At 35.3% G+C, this 10,245-nt stretch overlaps 1 protein-coding gene across 2 annotated transcripts; it reads left to right on the top strand.

Annotated features, from left to right (window-relative positions):
- The first annotated feature begins 2,628 nt into the window (after positions 1-2,628).
- LOC136101389 (transmembrane emp24 domain-containing protein 11-like) lies at positions 2,629-10,041 on the top strand. Of its 2 annotated transcripts, XM_071808345.1 has the most exons (6): positions 2,629-2,663; positions 2,781-2,839; positions 3,803-3,903; positions 4,626-4,751; positions 6,850-6,996; positions 7,843-10,041. In XM_071808345.1, exons 1-6 carry the CDS (start codon positions 2,656-2,658, stop codon positions 7,990-7,992), a joined length of 591 nt encoding a protein of 196 aa, XP_071664446.1. In that variant the 5' UTR covers positions 2,629-2,655; the 3' UTR covers positions 7,993-10,041. The 2 variants fall into 2 exon arrangements, with proteins under 2 accessions (XP_071664446.1, XP_065693568.1); XM_065837496.2 differs by lacking the exon at positions 2,629-2,663 and having other exon boundaries at positions 2,677-2,839.
- Positions 10,042-10,245: the final 204 nt, after the last annotated feature.

The following is a 10,245-nucleotide window of genomic DNA, read 5'->3' as shown; positions in this document are numbered from 1 at the left end:
GGAGGCAAAGCGTATGCCAGCCTTTCTGATCACTGAATGAGCATTGTCCCTTCTGGAGTGTGAGCAAAAGATCTGAGAGTATTCAATGGTATTAAAGGCAAAGAAGTCCATTTCATAATATTCCCAGTACCAGGTAACAGAAGTACATTGGGAATATTTGATCTGTCATGAATGATTCAACAAAATAAAATAGCTCTGACTGCTCCATGACAATATTTAATGTGCTCAGAAAATAAATCTAACACTTGATACAGGAATCCTGGAGTCACCTAATCCGGTTTAATGGGATGTAGCATACAGAAGTTGTGGCCATGATAATTCACAAGTACTGCGAATGCCTGAGACAAAAAAGCTCTCAACATGCGGCATGAAAACCCAATCACCGGGAGGCTGATTATTTTTATTTGAAGCCCAGCAGCCCTACTATGTTAGTGTTTGTTAGCCAAATGTACAGAAGTAATGTGTCTGTCCCAAGTGGTCTGGACAGGGTGAATCCTCTTGAACATGGAACCTCTTGTACATCTTGTTTGTGTTCTGCCGTTGGAACATGGAATTTCTGAAACTTCAAGTAGTCAATCAAAACCTGTATTTCCTGCAGGTGTATGTAGTAAGGCATGAGCATTTATGCAGGTGCATGTCAGTCAAGATTTCCCCATTGTGGAGGGTTAAGAGTCTAGTTATATGATGAGATTCTGTAAAATCTAAAATTATTTCTGATGGATAAATATTGAAGTAGTAAAGGAGCCCTAATATCACCCTTGAGACTCCCAAGGATTCAATGGCCATGAGATGCAATTTGTGGATCCCTCTGTCCTTAACTACATGGAGTCAAAGAATAAGAAGTAAGGTTTAAGGAATCAGGTCTGACAATCTCTTTATCAGTATAGGGATGTTGCATTTTGCTGGAGTTGAACTAATACTTGTGCTAGAACTTGTGTGAAGATACTTCATGCTGCCAAATGGACTGAACTGATGATGGTTTTCAGCCTGTGCCAGTGTTCGATATTTTTACTGAGATAACTTCACAGGTAGCAGGCGCAGATACGGGCAACAAACATAAATCAGTATTTTTTTTTTAAGATGTGAATTAATCCAATAAGAGTTACTTTCCTGAAATGTTAGATATTTAGGTTGCAGATGTTGATGATGAGTCCTTCTTCCTTGCCTCTAGGAAAACACAAGTACTTGTGCTATGATGGAGCCAGTTCTACAGCTACCAGGGCTAGCAGAATGCATCTCCTACCAAAGCAGATTCTCAGAAAGACTGCTCAGAAATGGACAGGAAGACCGACATAATTTTATTTACTAGTACAGATGTAACCAAAAAACAGTAAATACAAATGGGACATTTAATGAGGTAATTGAAAGAAAAGTTCAGAGGAGGTGTTGGACAATATGAGACAAGGGCTAATCATGATCCCTTGGTGCGTGCATAGTGTCGAGGATGCAACTTACGCAGCTGAGCATTTGATGGCTATATAAAACCAAACCATAAAATAAAATCCAACTTGCACTTTTTCAAGCAGAGCAAATGCTGGTAAAATTCCAGCAAGAAAATGGTGTTTTCCCTGTTTGCAGCACTGTGAGCCACATACATGGCATGTGTGTGTGCAGTGGAGGTGGATTGTATCCCATATCCTGAAGTCAAGATGGAAGGACTCTGAAGTGAACTGAGAGGTCCATAAAAGGCACATTCAGGGATATCACTGAACAATTTCACCTGCAAATGCCACGTGCTGCTGAGGAATATAGCAGGGTTGGAGAGAGTCAGTGAGCAAAATACAGAGCCTCCCACAGGAGTGTAGAGAGCTTGTGGAAGCAAAAATGAACTCAAAGATGGGTCCCCTCTACTGGAAATGATCCCCCAGGTGGGTCCTCCCTGCTGGATAAGGACCATGTATTGTCTCACATCAACATCAACCTTTCAGACCCAGTGGTCTCAGTTTATAAGACAAGGAACACTTAAATGGTAAACGAGTTAATCATCAGACATACAGATTGGTCTGTATTAGTACAAAGGATAAAAATAAAACCTCAGTCATTGTTTGATTTACACTAGAACTTTCTTTAGAGAATTTATTAGGCAGTATCTAAGAAAAAGACAGTCTTCTGTAAAAAGTTGTTTTCAGAAAGTGTTAGATTTTTCTTATTTTCCCTGTGGTATCATATTCGTTAGTGTTTCAGATTCTTTTATTTTTCGATTTCTTTTGGCTTTCTTCGTATTTCTTTCAACCCTTTTATGTAGTCCCTCTGGGTTTTGTACAGGATTGTACAAGATTTCTTAGTAGAAGAGGAGTGAAGCTCTGGAATAATCACCCAGAATAAATGGGAAATGAAAGTTAACAAATTCATTTAAATTGAAAATCGTGCTGTTTATGGAAAGAGACAATGTAAAGTAATCTAGGGAACTGATCTCAAGTACCTGAGAGGTCCTTTCCCGTTTCATGTTCTTCTATGTATATAAAATACTTTTTTGATCTAGGTGCTGGGAAATAAGAAGGCTTTTATAAGTTATCTTTTTCATGTTATCTCATTCTGCAGAACATACTGTAGTTATTTATAAATGTGTAACCACCAGCTGCCTTTTCTCACAGTTTTTTTTCTCTCTCAAATACACACTGAGGAGAAGCAAACAAGGAATGACCACAGGACTACATGCATTTGTAAATAGTTTTCTTCAAAAGCAGCACAACTGGGATACATAGAAACATGAAAAGCCAATTAATAGGATTTCTAATGAATTCTTGGATTTCTTTTTCACTTGCTTTGTATTTTCACAGCGGAGAAAGAGAAGAGAAATGCATAATTGAAGACGTTCCCAGTGACACACTGGTAATCGGTAGGTACCAGTCAATGCTATATGATGATCTAACCTATGCAATGATAAAGATAGCTTGTAATGTAACAGGAAAATCTGTGATTGCTGAATATAGCAAAAACATGGTGACAAGAAAGAGGGCACACTGAAAATAACTCCCCACAGCAGAGGCAAGTCATAATGTTCTCACACATTGTGTACCCATCACACAAGGAAATGATGGTTTCCAGAGCGCTTAACTGACTAGACAAAGAAAAAGAATCTCTTCTAATTCTACAGCAGCAGAATTGCTGCCTCCATAGTGCTTCTACACATTTGGACAGATTTACTTGTTCATACCAGAATTTCTGTAACATGGTTTTCCCCATGTGAATGGGAAAGCTACTTTTTTTGATTAACACTGTTCAGGAAAGAAGCAATTCAAGGTGTGCTAAAGTTCCATTTCACTTGTGATACCACAAGCACATTAAATTCACCTCAAAGACTATAAATGTAGTACTGAAAGGGGGTAGCAAAAATAATATCTATCTATCTATCTATCTATCTATCTATCTATCTGTCTGTCTGTCTGTCTATCTATCTATCTATCTATCTATCTATCTATCTATCTATCTATTTTTAATAATGTCATAAATATGAAAGGAAATCCAGTAAATGTAATTTGAATACAGCTCACTTATGCTTTTGGAGGTCTCAGCATACTGTCTGTATGCTAATCTTGTCAGAGCATTAGGAGTAATTAGAAAGTATTGTTAATCAACTGTTTTTATAGTATTCTAGAACATTATCTAGTATAGTAAAACTTTATTGCATTTCACTCTGTCATAAAGTGCCCCCTGAGCAATTTCAATCATTAGCTCATGAAATACATAAATTGTTTTATTGTTAATAATTTATCTTTATATTTTTGCTGAAAAAGCAATAAAGTTGTTTAATATTAAGCAATGTTTTATTTAACATATTTTCATCTCTGTTTTTATTCAGGGAATTACAAAGTACAACGTTGGAACATACATGAACAAGACTTTCCTGAATCTGCTCCTGGTTTGGGAATGTTTGTGACTGTCACAAGTCCTTCTGATGAGGTAAATGTGCCTTATGAATGTTTCTGTAGGATTTATGAGTTGACTTTTGGCACCGGCATGCAGCACTATCTAAAACAATAGGCACTTTTTGGGAAACATAAATCCACAGTCTACCAGCTAGTTCAGTATTTTGATGCTGAAAGGTATAAGGACCTTATGAGTGCTATCAAAGTAAACAGAAATTACAATGTTTGATATTTGTATGGACAATTTTTGCATCACTAACAGATTCGGGAAACTCTGTCATTAAGAATAGTGACAACTGAGAAAAAAAAGGTTTAGATTTTAAAAAAATGAAAATTCACTAATGAAGTAAAATGGTACAGAATGTACTTGAGCAGCAGAAAGGAAGTTTGATGATAAACTAAATTGCAAAAGTCAAGAGTACCATGAGGCTACATAAAGCCATCATGCATAGCAACTGTCTGCATTGCCATGAGGTCCTGAGCTTTTTCAGCAATAGACAATTTATTTCTGTGCCTAGACAAGGTCTTAGTTTTCCAACCTTAAGTGCTGTAGAGAGCATTGGTTTTTGTACATTGCAGAAATCTATAGCATTTCAGTTTTTACTGTGAGCTAAATTTATTTTTCACTAAATCTATTCTGAAATTCAGATCAACCTGATGATTTCAGGAATTTAATTGATTCGCAGCACTGTTTTTTGATTGTTTTATTGGCATTCATAATGTACATAATCAACATATATTACATCTAAATTACAGGTAATATTGTCAAAACTGTATGGGCCACAAGGAACATTTTCTTTTACATCCTATCTATCTGGGGAGCACAGTATCTGTTTCCAGTCTAACTACACAAGACTTGTGTCATTTCCAGGAAGTAGACTGGTAGGTGTATTTCTTAAATATTCTTTGTTGTCGTACTAGCAATGACATCCAAACTGCAGAGCTTACAAACTAGATTAGAAGCTGGTCTAACTTCTAGCAGATAATTCAAAATTTCTTAGTGATTAAAGAAAAGAAACCTAGAATTATGAAGATGAAGAGATAAGAAGACTCTTCTGATATTTAAGAAGTCAAGATTAAAGAGGCAAGATTAATAGAACTATAGAATGATTTAATGTTTGTATGGTGCTTTGAATATGAAAAATTCTGATCAATAAGATTGGCTACTTGCTTCAAACAGACACATACATAAGATTGACTAGCACAAGCACTTTTCATAAGGATATTTCATATCTTCACTAACTGAGACTGAATGCCTGAAGAAACTATAAAATTTTAATGTTTGAAAGATATTCAAATTAAGAGCATGTTACCATACTTTACATTGTCTACTACCAACAAAGTTAGTCTTAATAGAGATTTTGAAAAAAAAGAAGACATCAGAAGTGATATCATTAATCTATTTCTATTTCAGCTAAAATGTCATTAGTACTGTTTAGAAAATTGTAGCTATATGCCTCTTCTCCAAAGGTAGTTGAACAGACGAGACGAAATATTGTGTAGAGGTGTTTTTTTTTTTCCACTTGACTGCAAGAGTTAGATAACCAGCTAGATATAAACATCTCATAAATGTGTTAAGTGAGGTAGACCCAATTTAATGCTAGATGTATGCATTGAGAACGCGTAGATGACAGAACCAAGAAGAGCTAACAGCACTGAAGTGGGGCTATTACACTGGAATATGTAGGTGTTCTTATGGGCTGATTTATGGAAATTACTGGAAATTTAATCATAGAAAGTGCAAAAGCACTTAGGTTGTCATAATACAAAAATTTGTGGAGTTCATCAACTAGAAAGGGTAAGGCGGATAAGGCATTGGTTGGTCATAGTTAACTACACACCATGAATGTGTTTCTGAGGATGCACCAGGAGATTTTTGTCTGGTATAGATGAGCTGTATTAATATAATTTTACATGACACATGCACCATGTACAGTTCTGGTGATCCTGATTAAAAGAAGGGAAGAGGTACGGGGAAGAAGAACATTGAAAACACAGATATTAAATAGGGTGCTTGTTTAGCTTAAGAACACAGAAGTAAAACAAGGAAAATATTATTCTTCACAATTATATCTGCAGGAATAAAGATCACAAAAGAAAAAAAAAATTATTTAGCTAAATTAAATCTTTAAGTGGTCTTCTGTAAGAACCAGATGTAATGACTGCTTCAAAACAAAGTCTAATAAATTAATGGACAAAGGCTACCATAAGGTTGTAAGGTGGATTTCTGAATGTTCAGTTAATTAACTCTAAAAGAGCTGAAAGAGCTGAAGGTGGATGTGCTCTTCATTTGTGGTAGATGTCTGAATACACCAAGCTTCTGTCGTGGTAATACCAAACTTGAGGATTTCCGCAGATGATCTCTTTGGCTAAAACTTTTCAATCTCCTCTTAGATTCAAACCGGCTACTAGAAGAACTTTTTCCTATTAATTTTAGTGAAATTGTTAATTCATGTCAAAATAAGTTGCATGATATTGCAAGTTGCATTCTTTCTCTGTGTTTATTGCTTGGTGAGTTTGGGCATTTTTGCTATAGATCATTCAATAGTTTATAGGATATTGGGAGGTATTTCATACTAAATAAACCAGGTGCAGAAAAAGAACTGCAGTAGTATTGAAGAATGTAATTTCTGCAATAGTAGAATAGAATGTGAAATACAATGGGCAGTCCTAATAGTGCTCATTCTTTTAGTACATTTGGACAAAGAACAGAAAACATTCATGGTGGTTTAATCAATACTAGCATAAAATAATGCCCTAACAGGACTGAAAGTTTTAAATGTATATTTTTAATTAAAAAATAATATTAAGAAACACTTTAAATATCCCACCTGATTCTAATTTTAGGAAGGATTTCTGTAAGCAGTTAAAACTATTTTCCTATAATATGCTTAAACAGAAATTATCCACTGTTTGTTTGTTTGTGTATTTTAATTTTGAAAAGAAGACACAGTAAGGAAAATATTTTTTCTGTTTGCAGCGTATCCATCTGGACATCAGAGTTGGAGAACATTTTTTGGATGAATCTGTTCTTCAAGCCAAAGACAAAGTGAATGAAGTTAACATGAGACTGGAACATCTAATTGAGCAAATTCATCATGTGTCTAAAGAACAGAACTATGAAAGAGTATGTGTGTTGCCAATGGAAATGTTAAATATATTGTACATAGGCTGATTGATTTATAAAGTATTATGAGATTTATTATTTGATTGCAGTGTTATTTTTAACTAACTCGTTAAAAGCTATTTAACCAACATACCTACATTACCTTGCAAAATATTTTTAAGCTGTCACTTAAAAAGTAATTAATCACTGTGAACTCATGCTTGTAGCAACAGGTGCTATTTTAAAGAAGGGATTTCCAAATATAGTTTTCTTGTTCAGAGTCGGTAAGAGCAGCTGAGCAGGTGGCAGGTACCATTGCTGGTGATGATGCCAGCTGTTGTTTCCATGCTGGTCTGTGTGGATAAACTTTATTAGAGTGGTTAAGGAAATGACTGAGCACTTATTTATATATCTCTGCATAGTTAGAAATAATGCCTTCCTTCAAACAACTGTACACCCGTTGTCTTCACTTTTCTATACATATGCTGGCAGTCAGACTGTATTTGAAATGTACCAACTAATTTAAAAAAAAAAAAAAGTATTGCCTGCAACGAGGTTCTTGTCTGCAGTATGAAGATGACTGTAAACCTAAAAATGCTTAAGCATGTACTAATGGAATATATTTAGTACAACATATATTTCCTGAGCAAGGGGAAGCTCTGTTTACCTTTCAGCTTCAGGTTACAGTGTGTGTGATTCTCAGTTTTGATTTGTAAATGGATAGGAATAAGCTTTCAGTTTTATCAACATGAAAAACATGTTTGTTCTCTACCATGCAGAAGAGTGATGCCTGTCTAGTTACCCAGACAGCAGCATGAAATATACAGATGCCAGAAGGTAATAATGCTTTTCCTTTTTTTTCTTCAGGAGCGTGAAGAAAATTTTCGGAAGACAAGTGAAGAAACCAACAGCAGTATTTTGTGGTGGGCTATCGTACAAACAATAATCCTCATCTCAGTTGGAATCTGGCAAATCAAGTCTCTCGGAGATTTCTTAATATCTAAGAAGCTTGTTTAAGTCTTATAAAGTAAATGCACAGATTAAATAATTGAACACCATCTAACACCTAACCTCCGAACTGACCTCGTATCTAAGAGAAAATTGGTTGTAGATAACTCTCAAGCTTCTCTCATCCTCTATGCTGGTTCTTACTCTGGTTTCTCAATCTGTATCGCAGCCTCTGGTATCCCTTTATGTTTTACTCCGTGAATCTTTTATCCATTTCTTTTCCTCTGCAGATGTGAAGCTAAATCTAGAAGAGGGGCTTAATGAGTAAGGCAACATTTAAGTTCAACTCAGGATTGTGAAATCTAAAATAGAAATCTAAAACAATTTTCCTAATTTTTCGAAGTTCTCTACTGTTGTGGTTTAATCCTTGCTGGCAACTGAGCACCACGCAGCCACTCCATCACTTCCACCCCCAGGGGAATAAGAGAGAAAATTGGAAGAGTAAAAGTGAGAAAACTTATGGGTTGATATAAAAAAGTTCAATAACATAATAATAATAACAACGATAACAACAACAATAATAATATGATGTAAGGGTTAACTTGGTGAGAGTGTCTTGAACTCGACCTATGTTTGTGTAACACCTAGCTTTTCCTTAAATATAATTGCGATTTTTTTCTTTTAAAATATGCAAAGTTGAAGTGACAGTGGAGCTTACCCTTAATATTATGACCAGTGGTTGCAGCAATTGCCATGTAAGAGAGAGACCCAGACAAACCATTTGGAATTACACTTACTTTTTTTTTCTCCCACATAGGCCCCAAACATTAGTGTATAGAGTTAAGATCTGACCTTTCCCACAGTGTTTATGTAAATTATAGTATTTATGAAAGATGTCAAAGTAAACCAAATCACAGGTTTCTTGCTAAACATCGAATTTGTGCCTATATATTTTATTTGAAGCTATTCTGACATGGAATTCTTCAGTCTGTTTCTGCGTTCCATAACCATTTTTAATTATCAGCAACTGTAACATGACTGCCTAAGAAACTTACCAGTTTTTTACTTAATTGTGTATCCGATTTCACTTATTGCAGCTTGGCTGAATATATCTTTATGCCTTAATTTAGCTAGTTTGTGTACAACTAACATAGTAGCTACAGTATCATGCAGTTACAAGTCAAAAGCTGCAGTTAAAAATTCAGATAATTAGCTTGACAAAGCAGTAATTGTGTAAGAAGAAGTGGGAGGTGGTTATAAAATGACCCATCTCAGCAGCTGGTTAAAATGTAAAGGGATGTTCTTTAAAAAGTTTCTAGAGAGCACTGTCATAGTAGAATGTTGTGGTTTGGCTTCCTGCTTGTATTTCCAGACCCTTCACTAGTCTAAAAGTTAGTGAATGCTGAAATCTCTGTAGACTGGTTATTATTTTAAAGCCACTGCTTGCTTTCTTTTTTCTGTCTTCTCACCTTTGTTTTCATTAGCAAGGAAATGACATTGCCCTTTAAGTTCATTTATGTTCACAGTACGGGAATGAAAATATAGCTGTGAGTGTGTAAGAATCCATAAAGTTGATACAAAGTTGAGACAAAAAGTGATGCTCTACAGAACAAATCAATCAAAACAAAATCTCATAAAGCTACTCACTGAGGTTTGTCTTACATTTAAAAATGCTGTGACTTTAAAATTGTCACTTGAAATGTCCAGTAAATAAATGTTATTAAATTCACTTTTGCAGAGCACTCACAACATGTCTTATAATAAAATCTTTGGTGGTAAGAAACAAGGAAAGATGTATTCCAACCATATGGTATATGAAATCCTGGAAGGAAATTTAATAAAGTGTTGCCACAAGGTTGCGATTCAGACTTTAGCTGATATTTAGTGTAAGGGTCCTAACTACATCCCAATGACAAACTTATCTCACAATACACTTACGCTTTTAAACCAAAAAGGCAGGTTCCATGGCAGAATTTATAAAGGAGCTGATTATGTTTCTTTGTATTAACTAGGTCTATACTCAAACCAGCACTGAGACTTGGAACCTTGAATAGAGCTTGAGAGCCCTTCATTCTTTATCTATAATAATAATAATTAAATATCTTTGCTTTGATGAAATGTTTTCAGTCTCCTTCAAGATTTTTAATTAACTCTATAAAGCAGAAGCTGAATCATAGCTCTTTTGGGAAGCACTTTAGGGGCAGCAGTTTTTATGAAGTTAAAAGCCGTAGGTTCCTCCTATGCAGTCTGTGGTTCTGTCACACTCAGAGCTACAGCCTGCACAGCAAGTCTGTGAGGGAATTCTCTCTTAAAATCTTCATC

Source organism: Patagioenas fasciata, chromosome 4 (genome assembly GCF_037038585.1).
Source record: "Patagioenas fasciata isolate bPatFas1 chromosome 4, bPatFas1.hap1, whole genome shotgun sequence".
Taxonomy (NCBI): domain Eukaryota; kingdom Metazoa; phylum Chordata; class Aves; order Columbiformes; family Columbidae; genus Patagioenas; species Patagioenas fasciata.
The sequence above is the reverse complement of the archived record's forward strand: the minus strand, read 5'-3'. Positions and strand labels throughout refer to the sequence as shown.